At 38.7% G+C, this 23,188-nt stretch overlaps 1 protein-coding gene across 2 annotated transcripts in view; it reads left to right on the plus strand.

Annotated features, from left to right (window-relative positions):
* The first annotated feature begins 572 nt into the window (after positions 1-572).
* Positions 573-23,188, plus strand: part of SOBP (sine oculis binding protein homolog) — a 152,014-nt gene continuing 129,398 nt past the window's right edge. Inside the window, exons 1-3 of one of the 2 annotated variants that reach the window (XM_063097470.1) lie at positions 573-970; positions 13,238-13,376; positions 15,174-15,359. In XM_063097470.1, coding sequence (XP_062953540.1) covers positions 875-970; positions 13,238-13,376; positions 15,174-15,359 — 421 coding nt within the window. In that variant the 5' untranslated portion in view covers positions 573-874. The remainder of the gene's footprint in view (positions 971-13,237; positions 13,377-15,173; positions 15,360-23,188) is intronic. The other variant, XM_063097469.1, reaches the window with a different exon arrangement.

Genomic DNA, 23,188 nt, shown 5'->3' on the forward strand with positions numbered 1-23,188 from the left:
GCTCAGAAATCAACTCCAAACCCACCCGAGCCCACATCACGGAGCTGAGGAGAAGGTCGGGGTCAGAGCGGGCGCCGAAGCCTGGGGGGCACAGAGTAGAGGCGACGGCCGCGAGGGGCGCCGCGTCCCGCCGGTGCCCGCCGCGGATGAACAGGCGGCCGCGAGCAGCCCCCGGAGCCGCGCAGCATCCGCGTACACAGTGACGGTAGAAGCCACGCCCGCTCGGGAGCCGGGGGGCTGTCCTAGCCCCCCCAGCTTCCCCCTCCCTCCGGCCCCCTCCTCCCCGCGCCGGCCCCCGGCCCGCCCCCGGCTCGGCTCGCGGGAGGCGCTGGGCGCCGAGGCTGGCGCGCTCTCCTGGGCGCACACACATATCCACGCACGCACGCCCAGAGCAGCTCTCTCCGCGTCCGGCCCTCGTCCCCCTCGCCCATGCAGACGGACAGAGCGACGGAAGATGGCTGACGACTCCGTGGGGCACCGAGGATGCAGCCCGGCGGCGGCGGCGGCGGCGGGAGCGGCAGAAGCAGCGGCGGCGGCAGGGGCAGCGGCGGCGCTGGTGGCGTTGGCGTTGGCGGCGGCGGCGGCGGCGGCGGCAGGAGCAGGAGCGGCGGCGGCGGCGGCAGCGGCATCCCCGAGACTCCCCGAGCTACCTTTCCCTGTGACAGCCACTGACGTCCTCCGCCGCTAGAAGAGACCCCGCTTCTCCGGCGCCTGCCTTCCCTCCCCCCCCAGCCCCGGCCCCGCCAGCACCGCTACCTCCGCCAGCTTTGCCACCATCAGCACCACCTCCACCACCGCCGCCGCCACCGCCACCACCACCACCGCCGGCGGCGGCAGCAGCCATTTCATCTCCACAGAAACCAGACACAAAAACATGGCAGAAATGGAGAAAGAAGGGAGACCTCCGGAAAATAAAAGGAGCAGGAAACCGGCTCACCCAGTGAAAAGGGAGATCAATGAGGAAATGAAGGTATTTTTGGACCTCGGGGGCTGGGGAGACGGAGCCCTTTCTTTCGCCCGCTCCCTTTGGGCCGCTGTATGGATTTGGGGGGTACAGGGGCGCGCTTGTCAGTTTCTGTAGGATACCCAGAACGTCTCAGCTCCTCCTCCAGGTGCCAAGCCGAGGCCAACTCGCGGGCTGCATCCCCGAAATTTGCCAACCTCAGATTTGATTGGGGAGGGAGACCACATACTGTTTAACCTTACAAGCTCCAGGTTGGCACAGGCGCGTTTCGGGGGAGGGTTCCGGGGGCCCAAGCGGCGGGTGGGCATGGTGAAGACGCTTTGCTAGTGGGCCGTGTAGTTTCGCCCCCTTCGTCGGGAATCATCCTTCGGATCCCTCCAAACTTAGGAGCCGCCCGGCCGAGGCACCCCGGGAGCGCTCGATTCCACCCCTCTCCGCAGTTCATCCCCCTGCTACGCGATCTCGCTTCCCCCAAGTAATCATTCGGCTGCGACGGTGAGAGGAGGCTGTCAGCGCCGGGCGAGTGCCGCGGGAGCGGCGCGGGTCTGGGTACGGTGCTGACCGCCGGCTCGCCTCGCCTCGCCTCGCCCGTCCCCGCCCGCTCCTCTCCATCGGCTGCCTCCGCCTCCCGCTCGCCTCTGCATGCCTCGCTTCCCAGGTCAGCAGACCCCGGCAAGCCCCGCTGAGAGATAGCTGTCTGAGGGGCGGCCTTCGCAGGGCGCCTGCCCATTGTTCGGAAAGGCCAGCCCGGAGTCCTCTCGGCGAGGCCGGGCTCCCCGCCAGGCCAGCGGTGCCCCAGAGGTGGCGAGCGCAGCAGCCTGGCGCTCCAGCTGTTCGCGTTAGAGCGATTGCACAAGAACACCGCTCAGCTGTTCAGCTCCGGACCCCCCTCGTCGCCCCCACTCCCTTATTTTCCATGAAGTTGCGGCTTTTGCCTGGGCGAGAGTTTTATTCTCTGTTGATTTCACGAGTCTCTCTGAATTTCTAAAAAAAAAATTATTTATTTTTCTTTTCGTGTGTTACAAAACAGTGGCAGATTTGCATTCTGTTGTCTTCTGCATAGAATCCTTAATACTGCCAGGTGACTTGGTCAGGTTTGGTTAAGTTTGTAATTTAGAAGAAAAACTGAATGGAAATAGTATGCAACAAATTTATAGCGTTTTGACCTTTTCTTGATCAGAACAAGCATATTCTGTGAGAGTGCCTTGTATGAAGGCCACGCTTAGAAGGGGGGCATATAGGTATACATCCTTATGTATGTGTACCTAGGTGTATACGCTTAGCTTTACCTTCCTCCAAGAAATGTTAGTAGCAATCTACATTTTGGAATTGGGGTTTTTATTTCTGGATGAAGAACTTAGTGCCTGGAAACAGAAGGTGCAGCAGCATCAGTCCAACAGAGAGTAAAGGAAGATTTGCCTTGGAAATCAATGCTATTTCTTGATGGAAACCCCATTGATTCCAATGATAGACAGCTTTTTTTAAAGACCAGTAGAAGAAGTTGTTTTCTTTCAATGGGATGGAATTCAAACAGTTTACAATAACCGTTCTTTCTCACTTAACCTTCCTTCTTGTCCTGCATTTCCAGATTACTTTTCCATTTCATTTCAAATTAAGGGTGGGGGAAGGGGAGAGAGGTGAAGGCCACTAGAAAAATCACAGTGTGATCTGGCCCTTTAAAATTGGCTGCCTAGTGTGATCTATATGGATGGCAGCTTTTAAGTTTCGTAGGTTCTAGAATTACAAATTAGCTAATTTTAATCAAAACATGTGAAATGTTATCCCGGTTGGATATAAAGGCTGACTGTGCTCAATGCTTGGGGCTCACGTTGTTGACTTTGGCTGCAGGCGCACTCCGTGGTTTGGGAGATAGTTGTCCTTCTACAGTATAACAGATGTTTGTCTGAACTGGTGAGGAAGAAACAAAAACAACATTGTGTGAAGGGGAAAAATTACACAATTTTCAGCCAGTGCGGCAGGACTAACTATAGAATTAATCCTGGTGCACAGAATTTCTTCTTTTTAAAATGTTATTTTTCTTCCAAATCACAATCTACTATTTGAAGTTTTAGTTCTCATCATTTCCATCTAGAGTAGAATTAAATAAGAAGTTTTATGCAACAAATAATTCAATTGCTTGTAGGATCGGTATTTTCTCTCTGGTTTGGAACAATGTGAGAGACCCCTGACAGAAATTTTCAGTCATATCCATGCACATTGTGCCAGTGAGTCTAATGTACTTGTTTAGTAGGCATTTTTCTAATATAACAGTACCAAAAGTCCTCACCTAAAAAGTAGTTTCTCAAAGTCAAAAGGTGGCAGGGTTATTTCGAACTCATTAATTTTTTTTGCTTTTAATATTAATAAACCTCATCAACAAACTCCTCCCCAAACCTTACGGTATCATTACCCCCTCCCAGCTCCCTCAACCTGAAGTAGAGAGTAATATAAGAAGTTGGTTGCCCTGTATAAAAATGTGTGCAACAAAATGTCACCGAGAACACAATGTGGCCTTGTGCAGCTTCATATCGGTGCCGCTGGAGCTGCCTGGCTGTGTTTGCCTTCATCTGAACGGCTTTCATCTGGACCAGTGTAAACTAAGCCCTGGTAAGTAATCACTGCCCGACAGAAAGAAAGGAATGTATACAGCTAGCGTGGCCTAAGCTGTAAAAACGGAAACCTGAGCCCCCACCTTGGATCACATATCAAGGCTTGAAGGTAGGGGAAATGAAAAGTGGAAAGAGGAGAGAGCTGAATGGAAAAGTCAGCCTGGGAAGTGGAGGATCAGGAGAGGCCCCCCTTAGGGAGATTTGGCTCAGGGATTAGGGAATTTTATCGTGGTGTACAGTGACCTACTCAGGTTTCAACACTGGTTGGATCAAGTTGCTTCTCTGTGAGCTGAAAGAAAAAGGAGTGGTGTATATGTGATTTTTTTTTTCCCCTTCGGGTAATAGAAAGGACATTGGTACAAGTGTCTATTTTAAGTACAGCAAATGCAGGGCACTGAGAGTGAGCAAGAAAATTGCCTCATCACAGCGACTTTCTTCAAGATTTCTTAACTGAGATAATCACATATTTACTTAAAAATGCTGGAGAAGACAGACTGGCTGAGGTTTAGCTGACACGGATAATGGCACTGGAGATTGTCTTCATGTGGCTGGGAGCTAATGTTGGTTGCTGTTTCACTAGATCAGATATAGAGTTACATTTTCGTTATCACTGGTTTAATGTACATGGCAGTTGTAACAAATTTAAATTTGATACAATATAATTTTGTGTGTGAAAAGTACATGACTTGGCATAGCTTGCTTATAGTATACTCCAGTGAAAATACTTTGAAGTAGAAATGTTTGTCTCACTATAACCTTTACAATGTTTCTTTATCCTTCTTTTTGTTTCCTTCATCCTGGTTTTTCTTGATTAAAAAGACAGGTTATTTTACTGTGTTTACAATAGTATGCCTTATTAATTAATGACTAATACAGAGGATTTTAAAAAAATCATTTGGCAGTGCAATTTATATTTTGACTATGTTTGGTTTCTAAAGTGAATATTGTGATTGTATCTAACATAATGTCTCTGATACACTGTTAGCTCACATGATTCATAATAAATGGATGTCAGGAGGAAATTCTAACATGCAAGGGTTTATTAGTTTCAGGAATTCATTCAAAATATGGTACATATAAAAACTAGTTTGTACTAGAGGATATGTAAGAGTAAATATTGTTGCACTTAAGGATATGTATTTTGTGCACATAGATCTTGTGAATGAACTGTGATTAGTAGCTACCAAACAATAATACAACTCAAAAAATCTAAACTATGAAAAGATAATGAGTCAGATTTTTATCTTTTAAAAGTCTTTGACAAAACCAGCACAATTAGATCAAGCACTCTGTCCTGGAAACTTTCCTAAACTAACCATAATTAATGCACTTACAATGTTTGGCTTCTTTATCACTTGCTAAACTACAGGATAATCTGTGTTAAATGTCATAGGGTCTCTCCTTTGCCGAAGAAGCTTTCATTCTATAAATTTTCTCAGTAAGTAATTTGTATCTAAAATTATGCATCAGTCCTAATGCCTACAGTTTGAGTCAGGCACATCTGTTAGAGTTTAATAGTAAACTTACCACAAGATTTTCTAGTTTGGCTTCTGATATTCTCCATTTGGCTTTTAAAATGATCTGTGTCAATTACATAGACAATATAGCAAGTTGCAGAGCCAAGCTGGTGAGTGCAGGGAGATAAATAACTTGAAACACGCGTAAACACAAACACAGAATTAGAGAAATCAAAGAGTGGATTGGAAAAGTCAGCGTGTTGTAGGTTGAAATCAACTCATTACTAAAACAGGTATATTTTAAGTACTGCTGCTGAAATCCCAGTGTCAGACAGATACAGTAAGCCTCAGGAACTTAGAAAGTGGGCTTGGGACCATATCCCACCTTGGCATTTACAAATTATTTCAGACCTCCCCTGCTGAGTGGTGGCCTCAGGTGTGCCATGTGGCAGGGCTGCAGACTAATGTCAGACGGGACATGGCCCTTGCTGCTTAGAAGCAGGTATAGGATGTCCGTGAGTCCTCAGCATTGCTCTCTGTTGTCCTGCTCAAGGGTCCAGGCTAAAACCATAAGAGGTGGCCCTGAGTGGGCTTGGGGAGCTATGCATTTTGCTCTGTTCAAAAAAGGGGTTTTCTGGAAAGAGTCTCTTTCTCTATCTGAGAACCCATAAGTGTGACGTGCGGTAGAGCGCTATTCTCTAAGCCTTATACAACTCACTGGTTCCAGAGACGAGGAAATGGAAAGGAACCACTCCACTTCCTCCCGAATCTGAAATAAACATTTGAACTAGAAGAAAATGAGTCTGACAGACTCATTCCCTTCTGCGTTTCCTGCCTCTGTGCTTGCCAAGCACTGCTCTGAGAAGCCAAGCTCTACTCTCCTTGTGTGAGACAGACTTACAGAAACGAAGAGGTAACAGAGTTTTCAAAGGAAAGTCAAAAACAGGACCTCAAAAAAGGGCAAATATTAGTGGCTGTCTAAAAAAGGAGAGTTTCAGGGAGAGATGGTGTCTTGTTAGAGTGACCAGACTTTTCACATCTTTATATCTTTCAGGAAATGCCCCTTTTGTTTTTTAAGAGTCTTCATACTTAAAAAGAAAAGAAAAAAAAAATTAGAAACAGTAGAAGGTGGATCATAAAGATCCCCGAAGTCTGAGACTTCCTCTTGTGGAGCGGGAAGTCAGCCACACTTGCACTCTCAAGCTAATGAGATTATTGAATATTTTCCTAAAAGAGAAGTGATATTACAGGGTAAAAGGAGAAAAAAAATAGAGTGCTTTGTTTTTGATAGTGCCAATTGAAACATGTAAACAGACATAAAAGCATGTGGTAAGTGAGATTTGCTGAATGTATATATTAGGATCTGTAGACGGATGGGTGTTAATATCTCTTATATAACCAAAGTCCTGTGGAACTCCGAATGCTTTAAGGCTTTGGCACAAACAGGAAAACAATGTAACAAGTCTTGGTGATTTTTAAGGCTGTTCTGCAGCTGTGATAAGACACAGCTGCACACAGCTGTACACCTGCCACGCCTGCCACGCCTGCCGTGATGTTAGCCCTAGGGCCGGTATCCACAATTTCATAGCATTTGTTTGACCCTTTTAGGACATTTGATGTTCTGGCATGGAGATTTGAACATGGAGACATGATTGTTTGCTCTATGTTACAACAAAACAATAAACATCATAGATTTTATATGTGGAATCACATGATTTTGGTTTCATATGCTATTTACATAGCCATCCAATTCAGAATATATTAATAAGAGAACAAGATTTTCTTCTCAGGCCTGTTGCAGGCCACAGTTGAGTATCAGTATCGTGATGTGTTCTCTGCACTTAGTACTGCATTAAAATAATTGTGTTGTGGCTGAGAACAATGCTATAAAACGAACCAAGCTGGAGTGAAGCGACCATTTCAAGGGATTTCAAGCTAGAAAGGTATAGTTCAGGTGAAAACGGCAGGGCGTGATGTTTAAGCCTGCACCGAGAGTGAAAATCTGGCTGCTCTTATTATTTCATGCATGTTGATGGCCCTCTAATGGGTCATCTGTGGTGCGTGACTCATCCTTCCTATACAATCTGATCCAGTGGGATCATGAATGAGGAAGTACTTTGTAATCTGTAAAGGTCTCTTCAAATATTTCTTTTGCAGTATTTAAATCTGACCTCATGACCTTTTCATGGCAGAACGGTAAAATAAAACAGACCTACTGGGTCTGTGTTAAGAGAGACAACTTAGACTCAGCCCTGGTCTAGGCCTGGGAAGAGTACTAGAAACTGACTTCTAACCAAGTTGAATTCCTGCTTCACTCAGGATCTTGAACAATGCTCTGCCTCTCTTTTGCAGATCCACTTTCTTTATCTCTATGAGTGAGTCCAATTATGCTTAATAGAAATCCACCTTAGGAATCAATCAGAACACATGGAGATGGAAAGGGAGATAAAATATTTTCCAAAAATAACCATCATTCTATTATTGATAATCTTAACTAGCAAAGATATTAGCATTTTTTTACCTGCTTTGTAAATTGTTCAGGATTGTTCAGGATTGTAAGTATTTCTTATGTGCTCCACTTTCTTGGATAATGTGTGTCAGGATGTTTTGGAGTTAAGTAATGTAACTGATGGATCTTTTTTATTGTTATTAAGACTGTGAATATGGCTGACATAGTTGTCTATGAGTGAAACTGTTAATTTTTAATTTAAAGCTAGTTGTTTTATTTTTACAAAAATAATATACAAACATGATAGAAATAGTAGAATAAGCAATACAATTAAGTGAAGAGAAAAACAAAGTCTATAATTTTCCCACCCAGATACAGTTACTGACAACATTTTGATGTATGTTCTTTTCAGTACTTTTTCTATGTATGATATAGAATTAAAAAAAAAAAACAAAAATGATCTGAGTGTACTAACCTTCCTTTAAAAACTTAATATATTGTGAATAGCTTTTCATGGCAATAAAAATTAATCTACAGCATATATTTTAATGGCAAATAGTATTCTAAGACTAAATTGTAATTCATTTAACCAAATTCCAATTGTGTGGCATTTAGTTTCTCTCTAAGAAAGCAACACTGAGATAAACATTTCTGAACATGCATATTTCTGTACCTGTTTTCTTATGATAGTTCCTATAATGCTTACAATACAATTGTTGAGTTAAAGGGTGTGTAAATTTTAGAGGTTTTAATGCATACAGTCAAATTAGCCTTTCTAAAAGTTGTATCAATTTAAATTCTCAATAGTATGAGAGTGCTCACTGATACTAAATATTGTAATTTTTTTAACTTTCACATATTTATTTTTAGAATCAGCTTTTCCTGAATTTTACTTGATCATTTCTCTGTATTTTTAAATCTTTTTGATATTTGCAAATGTATTAAAATGCATTAGAGCATTTATTGAGTACATTCTAAGTGCCAGGCATTGTGCTAGGTGCAGCACAAAATGAAATTAAAAAGTAACTTACTATGTATTAGTGATAGATGACATATCTACCAGAACTGGGACTTGGAGTGAAAATGGAAATGATGTTTGTGGGGAGAAGGAAGGCATGACTTTTTCCTCACTTGGGTGAATGATTAGGAGCTCTTTGAATACTTTCTGTTATCTTGGGCAGGATACCAATTTGAAAACACATTGACAGTTATCAAGTCCTGGTATGAAAAAAATCACTGGTACCTACCTATGTTTTAAAATCTGTTATGTTCAAAAAAATTAAAAATAAAATCAATCTTTTTTAAAGACCGTGAAGTACTTGTGTTTCTGTGGCATTTTGAGAATTTGTAATTACTGCTATTTTTAAAGTGAAGTCAACTCTTTATTATTTACCTGGTGAGATATTGAATTAAAAATCGTTTAGACTGAACTTTGACATTTGTACAGCACTTCCAGTTGAACAAGAAGAGTGTATAATAAGTGTCCTAGGAATTAAGATCCAACAAAAATATACTTTGCTGGTCTAGAAAGAACTCAGGAGGAGTGACAAAAGAGTAAAATTTTCTTTCCACCTATCTTTCTGTGACCTTTTTAAAAAAAAAAAAAATTCCAGGAAGAGATCATTTAAAACTAAATGTTAGGATTGTCCTCTTTCCTTAGGACCCTCGAGGTGAGAGAGGAGAATTAGAGAGGGTGAGCAAGAAGTAGAGGAATTAGGTATTAGAAATACAAAGTAATTAGAGTCATATGTGATGTCAAAAATTGTAAAATGAAAGCATTCAATTTTAATTATGAGTTTTGAGCACTCCTGTTTCAACAATGCAATTAAGGAGCGTAGAGGCCAGTGATTAAATCTGAAAGCAAGCATAGTCTCAACATAGATGGATATGCCCTGGTGGGAAACCTCTTTATATAGGATATTGACACCCTATGGTATGATTTCTTTGCAACTTTTTGATTGGTCCAGGGCGGTAGCTTCTTCGGAATTGATGACACATTGGTCTGTACAGATTTCTAATAGAAAGAATCCTGGTGCAGATTGGGTATCCCTAATCTGAAAATCCAAAATCTGAAATGCTCCAAAATCTGAACATGACACTCAAAGCAAATGCTCATTGGAGCATTTTGGATTTTGGATTTTTGGATTAGAAATGCTCAACCAGTTAAGTATCTGCAAATATTCCAAAATCTGAAAAAATCAGAAATCCGAAACACTCCGGTCCCTAGCATTTCAGATAAGGGATACTCAACCTGTATATGAATCAGAAGATCTGAATTCTAGTTCTGACTTTACTGTGTGATCTCTCATTCCTGTCTTTTACTTTCTTGATGCTCTCATTTTCTGTTGCAAAATGTGGATGTTCATAGGTTCACCAAAAGTTTATTGAAGAAATCAAATAAGTAACATATGGGGTTATTTATTGAAAGGAGCAAGAGAATTAAAGGAGTGGAAACACTGTAAAGTACTATAAGAGTGTTAGACATTATCATTATAATAATACTGACCTATTTTCCAAACCCAAATTGGACCATTTGGTATGAAAGAGGATTTTTGTGTCACTTCCAAGGGCAAGAGGCAGTCTGCAAAATGTAATTTGGATGCCAAAATATTGAAATATCCTGCACATTTTGATGGTTTATGGGAGCAATGATAAAATATTTAAAATAGTGACTGCTCAGTAAAATTCATGATGTGTGGTAACTATAATTATGAAATTTCCTTGCAAAAGGTATTTTATTTCTCATATAAGTAGAAGTTCCTTTGATTTCACAGAATCCCAAATCTGGGAGGGAATTGTAAGAGATTCTACATCAGTATCCTGGCTGAAGTATTCAGGAGAAATGCTGGGTAAAGATTTTGGGGAAAGCAAATTTCACAACCCCACTTAATACAGTAACTTCTTATTACTGAACATCCCTACCTCAAAAATCTCTGCATTTATTTTTTTCACCTTTTAAAATACATGTATGTAGCAAATAAGAAACTTATGTTGGAAAGAGATAAACTCTTTTAATACAAAATTCTTTTTTAGGGGATAATAATGCTGAAAAAATTACAGTTTGAAATCTCTACCAGAAAGACTTGAAAACTCTTACAGGCCATAAACTTTAAATTCATTTCTCCTAGAATATGTATGTTTCTTGGGTGGTAACTGCAAAAGTCTATTTGCTTTGCTTTGGTTTAGCAGCATAGTGAGCCCATATGATATCTAGCATCAAACTCTATCTAGAAATTAAAAATTTTAAATTATTTATTCCTTGGGGATTTTTTGTTTCTTAATTCAGTAGTGTATATGACAGAGATAATAGTCTATTTCTTGAAGCTATACTACGAGAAACTTTGGTGTTTGTTTTCTGCCTTTCATCCTGCTCCTCCTTTCTTGAAAGGTTTCAGATTTATAGCTTGAGGTGTTATAAACCTTTTGTTTTCTGCTTTTGCAGTCATATATCAAAATATTAAGGTGTTTATCTTTATTTTCAATGACAACAAAGGGATTGTTTTATTTTCCCTGACATTCATAGTAACTCAAAAATCATGGAATAGATCAAATTCATATTGATTGTTTCATGAAGCCTCTGGCTTTTCAGCAGAAACCATAAACTGATGCAGTTAAGACACCAAAATAATATGAATTTAGTGTTAATAATTCAGTTTGAAGTTTTAGTTTTTACCCAAATGCCTGAAAACTTCTGGATCTCATCCCTGAGATTGGTTCTGAAAGGCTGAATGGATTTGCAGCTGGACTAAAACAAACAAATCTATATCCTTGGCTGGGAGGTTGCTCCATGAATTATGCATCTGCAGCCTTTTGTGACTTCAGAAGTTAGACAGAACCAGAGAAAGTGGCACCCAGATACAAACGGTCTACAAAACTGAATATGGTAGCCAGGAATTACTAGGCAAAAGATTGTGTCTTGTTAGCACAGTTCTCTTAGAGATTGGGGCACACAGAACACAGACTAATAGGATGGCTTGAACTTGGCTTTTAATGCTCTTGGGAATTTGTTATTCGATGCAAGGTGTAAACTTCATCCTTGGAGATTTCTGCTGCCAGACCACTGATGGAGGACCTTGATTTGTGTGCCTAGAGACTGTCGTTCTTGAGTCAGGAACTCAGCTCAGTGAAAGAAATGAGGAATAAGGGGAGACTGATGCCTCATTAAAGGGATCTCTTTTGATTGAGTAGAGCAGTGTTTAGTCCAGTCCTCCTCAGTGGTATTCCTAAAGTTGCTGAGCTTAGTATTTATATCGATTGTATCATCTTTGTACATTCATGGAAAGAATATCTATTTAATGTGGACACAACCAGCCATCAGAGAGAATAAATGCCTCACTAAAGCTTGATGTGGCTGACTGTTGGCCTCGTGAATGGTAAAACCGAATCAATCTGGCTAGATTTTTTCTTTTTTAATTGCTGGTGTGCTGTATTATACCATCACAGATTGACCCAGTTGGAGCTCAGAGCTTAAGTGGGTACTAAAGCAAAAAATCTAGCATCCTGTGGGTGGTTTGAAATGCCAGGTTTGTTTTTGTGGAGTCAGAAATGTAATATCTTTTATTTTTTATGCAACCCCTGCTGAAATCTAAAGTCATGAAATTCAAGAAAACATGGAACTCACACGTTGAGGTTGTGCACACTCTGGCTTACCCTTGGTGCTTTGTTTCAGGTATATAAATTATACATCCCAGTGTAATTCAGAAATGACAGCTTCTAAGGAGAGTAATAAAAGATTTGTTGAGTTACAGAGAAGGTTAGAATATATAGTTTTCTTGCTGAGTCTAGGAGGCTTATGCTGCCCTGCCAGATACAGATGTTTAAGGCACACATGAGCATTAAGATCATTAACACACATAGTCTCACATCTTGTTTCCATATCTAGTAATTGATAAGTTAATATAAAATAGTCACCTGATATAGGGTATTAAATCTGTCCAACTGTATCCATTATTTTCAAAGTTTGATATCTATCATAACAATAACAATAATACTTTACATTTATATATTGATTTATATTTCATAAAGTGGTTTTATATAGTATCCTAAATCTGGGCTGGCTACTAACCTTAAAGTTATTTGGTACTTTTATGTTGCTTGTCAGAAGACAATCACAGTGACCTTTGATTTCATGGAGAAAGAATCTATCACTAATAAAATTTATAAAGTAAATTATGCATTGATTTTTAAAAATACTCTTGCAAAAGGGAAAATTAAAAAGAGAGACCCTTGTAACCTATTCAGCTTTCTGTATGGTAGTGGTTGACAATTGAGAAATTATTTCTTTGTTGAGATTTTTTTTTATCTGAGATAAGAATCATACTAAGAAACAACATCTGAATCAGAAAGCAATTCTAATTTAAATTAATCTGAACCACAAAAAGGTTGATTAATTTCATTTTCAAAAGCTTTTCTTAGCTTTTTGTGCTTACCTTTAAATATTTCTTTATTAGTGTGGGATAGACTTTGTAGAAGAATATGCTAAAATATGACTTCCTATTCATAAGCAAAACTGACAAATACCTTTTTTCTTATTATCTTTAAATTGCAAATGTCTGAAGGCCTGTCATAATTGGATGTGTCATCCTGAGATTTAAATGCATTACAATTTTTGAACGTGATTTGAAAACTAAACACTTCTCTAGGGAAGTGGGACAGGGCTGGCAGTAAATGGGATAGGGCAAACAAAATTCAATTTATGCATTCTCTTAAAATAGTTATTGATTATAGAAATAAGTAGTAGCCTATACTTCTTTTTCAGAACTTTGCGGAAAACACCATGAATGAACTCCTTGGCTGGTATGGCTATGATAAGGTTGAATTAAAAGATGGCGAAGATATTGAATTCAGGAGCTACCCTACAGATGGAGAGAGCAGGCAGCACATTTCTGTTCTCAAAGGTAATGACATTTAATGTCCCTTTGTTCATGCAAAGAAGGATTAACTATCTCAACCTGCCAGAATTGAGTTGCTTTGGGACTCATTTTGTTGATTATGCCAATGGTTCGTTTAAACATACATCCCCAGTAATGCTTACCCATATGCAGATTCTAGAGTATATAAGAGCACAATATAAAACACAAATAGACACAGCTTAATTTCCTTCCAGCAATGGGAGAACTAGATAAGGGCTAGGGACCTTAAGTGCTGTGATCCTGCCCACAGAATTACAGAAAGGGATGATGCTTGCTAACTTCTAGTTTCCTGATCCCTTTAATATATCAGTTGTTTGGGGATTGGGGCTCCCCGTTAAGTGAAATGTTAGGTTTAGATTTTCAGACTGCAAGAGAGAATCACTGTTAGTTTGCTGATCCCCCTTCCTTTTTTTTTGGGTAGGAATTCTAAAGGGAAGCCCTGTTTTTGTTTTGTTTTGTGTTTAAAGTTTTCACCTTTCCCTGCCCCCACACCCTTGAATAGGGTAAGAGAAGTAAGAGAGTAGTAGGTGATTGGATCCCATGTTATACTATGAGAATGTTCATCAAGGCCCAGCTAAAGAGGGGAAATTACAGAGGCATGGTAGACCTGAAATAACACTGATTCTACCAGTGGACAGCAGTGCCAGATATGTTATGGGGAAACCTGTATGAATACTGAATTTATGAACCTAAATTTGGAATGAGAGTTTGTCAAAGAAAGGAGTATGTGAAGAAGCAGCCCATTTGTGGACCTTTAATAAAATGTGGGTAAAACTAACTGCATCATCGCTAGCAATTTGATCAGTATTTGCATTGCATTCAAAATCTATTGGCATAAACTACCTGTTCAAGCATTTTATTTCTAGTCTTTAACATAGTTCTTTTCTTTCTTATAAGCCAAGCAATGAAATGTAAATGAGCTGTCCTGCAGGCATGTGGAATTGAATGTACATGACAAATTTTATGTTACGCTTGCTATGAAATTGTACACATCATGTTATGGAAATAGTATCATCAATTTCACTGTAAATGAAAAATGCAAGTCATGAGTTTATATTCTATAACTAATAGCTTGTATAATACTTGGCCTAGGTAATAATCTTTGCCTCTAGGAACTATGGAAAGAGAGAGTACCAGGATATGCTATAAGAGGAAAAAAGTTGTTTTCTATGATTGAGGTTTTTTAATTTTATTTTATTTTACTTTTTGTGATTCCTGTGAAATGATAGGATGCACAAAGTTCATATCATTATAAGTTTTCTTTATTTTCATTTTTGTTAATTTTAATAGGTATTATTAATATCCTGTGAAACAGCAGTTTTCTTCCCAGTCATCTGCCTCTTTCTCATTCGTTCATTTGATTATATTATGGTCCAAGTTTATAATGTAGTGGGACCTATTTACAGTGTTGGAGGGAGGCATGTTTTAGGCTTTCTCTCTGTTAGCCAGGGCGATGCCTGCTATATATCACTTTGTACATGGAAAAGGTTAATTGCCTCTCAATTTTCTATGGGATTTTACAGTGCTAAAATTCATCACTATGATTCAACTGGGATATTAGCTATCATAGTGGAGCAAATTATAAAGGAGCCCACTGGAAATTTATATTAACAAGACTAGAAAGGTTCAGGATGAACTGTGGAGTTCTGGTAAAGTGTTTAAAAATTTGCAAGGAAAAATTTGTTTTGTTACATGGCCATTTTTCTTGAGAAAATAAGGAAAATTTTAAGTCTGCTGAATAGGTCCTTTTGTCATATTGAGTATGATTTTTTTCTTTTACAGAAAATTCTTTGCCAAAACCAAAATTACCTGAGGACAGTGTTATTTCACCATACAATATAAGCACAGGCTATTCAGGGCTTGCCACTGGAAATGGACTCAGTGACTCACCTGCAGGGTCAAAGGATCATGGCAATGTGCCCATTATTGTACCTTTAATTCCTCCCCCTTTCATAAAGCCACCAGCAGGTAAGTCACTACTGGGATTTCCAATGATAACAATTTATAGAAAGTTGTCTTAACTATCTTATGAATAATTATTAAATGCTCAAGTTAACTTTGGTAAAGATTGTTTTAGGAACTTTGTAGATAAGAAATGTTAGTGCATGTATTATTTAAAGTATTATTGCTATATTAGGAAATGCCCTTTATTACTGCTGCTTAGGCTGTAAATTTTCAACTGAAAATGAACTTTTTTCACCACCAGCTACAAAAGAAAGTTATTTTTCTTCTTTGAAACCATCTGTTTAAAATAAAAAAGGATGAAAAAATTTTTTAAAATAAGATACCTACAATGACTGATTAGCAAGAAAAAATGTAACCATGGTTGAACTGGAAGGTGCGTAAGGATAGTCATGTCTCCTCTGGGTTTTCTGAGGAATGGGGTAGTTTTGTAAAAGGGCATGTAGCAGGCTTGTTTCTCAACATACCTTCCTCTAAATCCATTTAAGAATCAACATAGATTTTGCATCTTCTCCACAGAATTCCTTCTAATTCCTGTAAAGCTCTCTTTGAGAACTTTAAAAAGAAATAGACATTTGAATTTCACTTGCATGAGAATGTGATCAATTCTTTTATATTCCCAGAAAATTAGATGACAGTGTATTAGATCTAGATGGTAATGGGCTGAGCATTATGGGATATTGCAACCTAGGCTACAGATATATTTCACACAGAGAAAGAAGTTAAATCATGGTGTATCTGGCTTGCTGTAAAATGTTGGAGTCATGCCAGAATGATTAATTGTGACACTGATTATTTTTTTGTATATTGAATTGAACAATGATAAATACTGTGTTTCAGTAGCAGTACTTATTGCAACATAATAAAGATAATGCTTGTATTTGTATTCAGGAAGATAGGTGTTTGGTTATGTTTCCATAAACAGTGAAGATATTTGTAGATCAAGGTTCCTGGGCTTATGTTATAGATATATTTACACTGTATTCAAACTGTTACATTTTTCTTTATGGTATGACCACTTTTTCTTGCTTGGTCTACTACATTTTAGCAGTAAAAATGTCCTTTTATACTGAGGTTCTTAGATATGTCTTTAAAAGCTATGTACCTGTCAAAATCACTTGTAATTGTGTTTGTCTACTAATTACTAATGTAATTAGTGTATCATATTGTTTGCCTTATTAACGCCCCTGTTCTCCTTTGGTTGATTGTTTTGTGATACAGAGGGCCCAGGTTTATCTCCCGAGGACCAAAGACATATTTTACATAGGCCAACTAGGGTAAAAAGGGGTGACTAATTTGGTAAATGTAGAGTTCACGTATGAATATACATGCAGTGGCTTAGGTGAGAGGTGCTGATGAAGAGGGTATCAATAAGACAGTATGACTAGGTGACAAAACATGGACTTCAGATTCAGACAGATTGGATTCAAATCTAGGCTTTGTCATTTACCAGCTCTGTGAGCATGGACAAGTTAGTTAGCTCTCTTCCCTTTAGTTTTCCCACCTGTAAAAAGGGGATCACAATCCTAACTCACAGGGTTGTGGAGATGACACGAGAAAATGTATGTAAAGCACATAGCATAGTGCCTGCCACACAAAAGGCATTTAGTAAACACCATACCCCTTTTTCTTTTTTGCAGTCCTGATTCTGCCTTAGAGTTATCATGCACATAATTTGTGCATAAAAAGGTGTGCATCCAAATGCAAATTCGTCTCTAAGATTTATTTGAGCAAAGCAAACAGCTTTAGAAATTAGCATAGCTGAGGCTAACATGAATTTGGCATGCCAAAAAACCTGCCCTGGAGTTTCCTGCTGAACTAGCCACGTGGAATTCAAGCACACAGCTCTTATTTAACTCTAATTCCACATCAGATCAGGAAATAAATATGCAAAGGGATAGAGGCCAAAAATTGAGCCTTGGAAGTCTTAGATGTAGGAACTCTGAGGAATTAGAAGCCAGAGTAACTGAACACCAGTGGTTTTATGTTGTCTTCCATGAAACTCCAAGGTGCTCATCTGTTGAAAATAAAATGTAGGGAAGGACATTTTAAATTTTCTTTATCTGCTCTAAACCTTGACTCTGTCTTGCTCCAGGGTTCTCTATGACAAGGCAAAGATACAGAAAGATTCTCTGCTTTCAAGGAGCTTACTCTATTAGTCCCTAAGCAGAAACTTACAGGAAAGATGAATTTTGATTTACCCATACCATCAAGAGCAGGGATCACAAACCGTTTCTCTAAAGGGGCAGATAGTGTTTTAGGCTTTGTGGGCCATACTGTCTCTATCATAACTGTAGAACTCTGCTGTTGTAGCAGGAAGGCAGCCATAGTTAACACTTAAGCAAATGGGTATGGCTGTGTTCCAGTAAAACTTTATTTATAAAAAAGGCAGTGGGCAGGGTTTGGCCCAGGGACCATGACTTGCTGACTTTTATGCTAGGGTAATATTAGCCAAAGTCTCATGATAACAGGAAGATGAATAGAGTTTCAAAGAGTCAGGCTGTGGCCCTTTCCAGGTGCTCTGTGTAATATCATAAAGAAGGGACAACAAAAAGGGCAGAAAAATAGGAGCTTTAGGGTAGGTGACAAGCTCTGGCACACCAATGTTTGTTGAATAAATGAATGACTGAGATCCAAATCTCAGATATGTAAGACAAGTATAAACAATTTTGTTGTTCACTGAGAAAATGCTAGTATTTTGTTTGGATTAGTCCCAGCGTGTCTGACCTTGACCACAGTTTCTTTGGTAGTGAAGTGAGGATTCTATCACTCTTATCCATGAATGAATAAAGTCCACACATTATCCAAAAGCTTCCATCTAGTTAATCATTCCAACTCTTTCTTTGCTAAAATTTTTTCCAGAGTTGTTATTCAAGGTAATCGAGTTGAGGTATGTTCACTGTCAATTTTCTAGACATATGCAGGTTAATGTGGCATTCCTGAGGGGAACTAATAAAGGGTACAATGGCTAGAAGCAAAAGGCCCACTCATTAGTCCCTGAATAATTGAGAGGTGACTGTATCATGCAGGTGTTCACCTCAGGATAGGGAAGATGAGGATTATATATATGCCTGGGATTCTTCTGTTAGGGTTCAGATTATTCCTTTTGTACTGTAAACTGGCTATGTGAAAATGCTAATAAAATAATGCTTTATATTGGTATTAAATTCTTTATAGTTTATGAAACTCATTTACATTCATTATTTTATTTAATTTGATCTTTACAATAACTCTGGGAAATAGCATGTCATGTATCATTAAATGAACAGAAACTCAAATAGGTTAGAGGGCTTTCTCAAGATCTTGTGGTTTCTAAGTACTTGAGCCAAAACTAGTATTAAGATCTTTTGTCTCTTAATTTAATATTCTTTTTAATATAAAGTTGCCTTTTCAGCATATTCCTACAAAACTTCCCTAGACTGTATTAGAATAATAATGCTTATTAATATACTACTTCCAGATTCCCCAGTGATAGGAGATACTTCTTCCTGCAAAATGTTATTTTTTCCAAGTCCACATCTTTTGGGAGACTCAATGAGTTCTTCATTAACCCTGAGAATTTGCTGTTCTGTGATCCTGGATAGCCTGGTGGGGTGGGGGGGGGGAGTAAAACTCTAGCTTGGTTTTAAAGTGCTTGCTATTGTTAGGCAAGTTGCTTCTTTTCTGGAGTACCAAAGGGCTCCATCTGATCAGGCACTAGTTCCCCAGAGTGGGTTTTCTGTGCTTAGGCAGGCTCGCCACTGGATCCCGTCCATGTCTTGGCAGCCAGTGGGCCCAGTGGAATACTCAAGATTGGGAACATGGTGATACCATACTGACTTGGATTTCCATTCTGCTTTTGCACAGCTGCATACAGAAGTGTGGGTGTAGCTTATTTCTGGGCCTGGGGAACTGCTTTTCTGGCCCTACCCCCCTTTCTCTGGCAAGGGGAGCTCCCCATATTTTGGTGATTACTATGGCATTGACCTTGCTTTGGCCACACATGTTTGCATCCATCTTATGAGGCTAAACTGCCTTTACCCGCTCAGAGACAGCCTCTGGCCCTTGGTGTATGGTTTGTAACATCACCAGCATTGCTATGGCAACAGACTTGTTATAAACACAGGATAATAGCTCTGATTTTGGTTTTTTTTTTCCCCCATGCAGTGAAGGGAATCACCATGATCCTTAAATAATAATCACAGACTTTTTTTGTGGTCTCTAGGAAGTAAACAGAATAAAGCTTTGCCCTACAAAGTAGACATTTAAAAAATGTTATATGAATATTAGGAAACAATAAAAGGTATTGACCAACTCTTTCTTTTTATGCAAACATGCTTTTATCCTTTTAGTTTGAACAAATGTGGAAACCTTCTTCTTTGCTATTTAAAAGATCATATCATGAACTTAGTCTGAAGTGGCAAAAAATACATCAGCAAAAATTTTGAAAGATAACTCAGGTTAATTACATTGTAACCTTGCTGTAATTCCTGTCATGTTAGAAATTTTAATATGGGCTCAGCCCTTTGGGACTTCATTCAAAGACGATTGCACCTATAAAGGACATTTGGCATGGATTGTAAGAACTGTGCTATAGTGAGTCTCCGTTAAAAAAACTTGTCCTTGCCCTGCTCCCCCCAAGTTAAGTAGTGAAGTAAAGCATTCAGAATGGATTTTGAATACAAATCTTTTACAAATGCCTTATAATGGTCTTTATTGCTTTACAAGTGTAGTAGCCCTTGGCTCCCTTGACTGGACATCAGTCTTCTGTAGTAGTTGGGCAGGTTTGGGTCTCTCCACCTTGTCAACCTCTGGTCAAAGTAACCAGGGTAGACTGTGGCCCACTTGGTACCTGGATCAGGACTTTTTAATCCTAGTCTCAGCCCTGCTCCATAACAACATTTTGCTCCCAAGAATTAAAAAAAAGAAAAAAAAAGTCAATAGAACTATTAGTGTAATTGTTTTTATTCACAAGGAAAGATTAAATAAAGCAACTTTTTCTAGTGAAAGCTTCACTGTTGGAGAAAACAGTGTGTATCCAGGAAACCACATTTTACATCTGAGTCGTTTGACAGGTTTTCCCAGAGGCTTACAACTTGGCTATTCCAAGTCCAGTATCTCTGTAAATCCCCGAATACTTTAAAATGAAATGGAATGTGAAAAAAAGAGGGAATATACTTCTCGATGCATTTATGTGGCAGTTTTGAATAAAATGTCTTTTACCTCAAGTGATAAGTGCCCTTATCCCTGTTCCCCACCATGGTCCCATATGGGAGGTAGAAGGAACGGTTGATCCACACGGCACACACAGGTTTGTATGGAAGGAGATTAAATCAGTCTCCTAAGACCAGTTTGATTTCCCATGTGCAGAAATGTCTTGCCTTTCTTTGAAAACAATGACCATTTCCTGTCCTTCAGGATGGTTTGCTTTCAGTGAGCTTTCCAAATTCTAGTTCAGTCATAGTCATGGAAATATGATATATTTTTTCAGGAAAATCTTGAAATTCCTAAAGGGTTATAAGAACTGTGCTCTAAGGAACCATTAGCTTAACTGAGAATATGGAAATATTCACGTGATCTGCTAACCTCTGTGTATATAGCTGAGTAACCCACAGTTAATAAGCATATTACTTTTGGCTCTTATAATTCTTACAGGGAGTTGTACTTGCAGGGAAGTGGGAATCAGAATGTGGTTTGCATTATGGTCATTATTTATTTTATCTGTTATTCAATATTCTTAGGCTTGCATATAAATGATGTACTCCAAATAGCCATTGAGAAAACAGGATTTAGTCAAAATTGCTTTGGTGTTTATTTGTCCAACTTTAAAAATATGTTTATTAAATAAAATTACCTAGAGTTAATGGGATTTGGATGACTTACTATTTATATACCAGATACATTTATCAAAAAAAGAGAAAAAGATTAACAGAACCTTTAGTTTTCCAAATAATTTAGGACAAGGACTGGAAGAACTATGATGAATGGTAGGAATGAGAGTAGTTAGTAACATAATGATATAATCTCATCATAGGTAATATTTTTTGAGCACTTATTATGGATCAGGCATTGTGCTAATAGATTATATCATTTAATTTTCACAACTCTGCGTAGATACTATTATTAACCTTGTTTTACAGATGAGGGAACTGAGACCCAGAGAAGTTAACCAACTTGACAGAGGCCACACAGGTTATAAGTGGCAGAACTGATATCCTGAACCTATGCATTATGTCTCCTTAACCCATATGCATAACCACTGGATTATCCAAAACTCTGTCAGTCTTTAATTTAATTAATTATTTACTGAACGTTCCTTATACTATATAGACAATATAAATGTATATAATCATTCCTGACTTCCTAGAATTTGCAGTGCGGTTGACATATAATCAAAACATCATTGTAGTTTGACTTTGGAATGTGTGATACAATTTTATCTGCATTTGGAGGGTGCATGATGGAGTACAAGGGAAGTTAAGGTGGAATAGCAAAAAGTCTATAGGCAGATAATCAAAAAACTTTTATAGTTGTACATGTGAGGAAAAATGGCACCTGAAACATAATGTAGGCAAGAAGATAGTCATTTGAAATTCAAAGTGATTAAAAATAGACCCAAAACGAAACTTCAAAATGTTAGTTACTATAATGTAGGTCCTCTTTTATCTTTCTTTGTACAATCAAAGGTTCTTGAAAAAGTATAAGGCAAATTTTAACGTGGTCAAACATTCTTAATGTTAGATGTATTAGTCCAATTTTGTGTTGCTATAACAGAATACCCAAGACTGGGTGATTTATAAAGAAAAAAGACATTTATTGCTTACAGTTTCTGAGGCTGGGAAGTCCAAAGTCCGTCTGGTGGTGGCAACAGTGACTCAGGGGTCTCATATCGCAAGATGGTGGAAGCAGAGAGAGCAGAGCAGAGACAGACAGACTCTCTTCTTCTTTTAAAGCCCTCAGAACAATGCCCCTGACTACCATTTGTAATCCATCCACTACTGCATGATCCTACGATCCAATCACCTCTTCAAGGCTCTACCTTTCAATTGTCATAATATGATTTCCCACACTTTTAACAGTCACAGAGGGGGCCAAGTTTCTAATACATAAAACTTGGGGGACACAACTCAAGTTTCAGTGAGTTTTGTGGGGACATAATTCAATCTACTACACCAGATGAAATCTGTAATTTGAATGGTAACATAATGTGGTGGAAAGACTGTGGAGCAAGAACCAGGAGACCTGAGTTATTAATGCCAGCTCTGCCATAGTCTTGGATAAATCAGCTTCTCTGAGCCTTAGTTTCCTTATCTGCAAAATGATGTGGTTAGCTTCATGATGTGTTTAGGTCATTTATAATTTCACATTTATAAAATCCTGATTTTGTGACTTTATGTTATTTGCTTACCTGATTTTATGATTTGAAAGGGTATATTTTAATATGCTTTAATATGTACTTGTTAATTGATTGAATGCAAACTCACCTATGTGTATAGTTACAACAGCCAAAAAAGTCTGATAGAAAATTGATGCTAATTATGACAACTTTTAGTGATTGTTAACTTTTACTCTGAACAAGTCAGTGGCTTGAAATAATAGATTTAACATTTTTTAAATATAAAGACTGCTAGAAACATCAAATGTGAGTAAATAAAAAGACAGTATCACCCATATATCATTAGACTTATCATTTTGATGTTACACGTTAAGTAGTAATCACTGGAAGTAATTCCCAGAATATCTGCAAAAGAGAAGTCACATTATGTTTAATTTAATTTACCAAAACAGGCACAAGAAGAAACAGGGAACTCGAGTAGTCTTATATCTATTAAATAAATCAAATAATTAAATCCTTT

This window comes from Cynocephalus volans, chromosome 5, assembly GCF_027409185.1.
Source record: "Cynocephalus volans isolate mCynVol1 chromosome 5, mCynVol1.pri, whole genome shotgun sequence".
NCBI classification, from domain to species: Eukaryota; Metazoa; Chordata; class Mammalia; order Dermoptera; family Cynocephalidae; genus Cynocephalus; species Cynocephalus volans.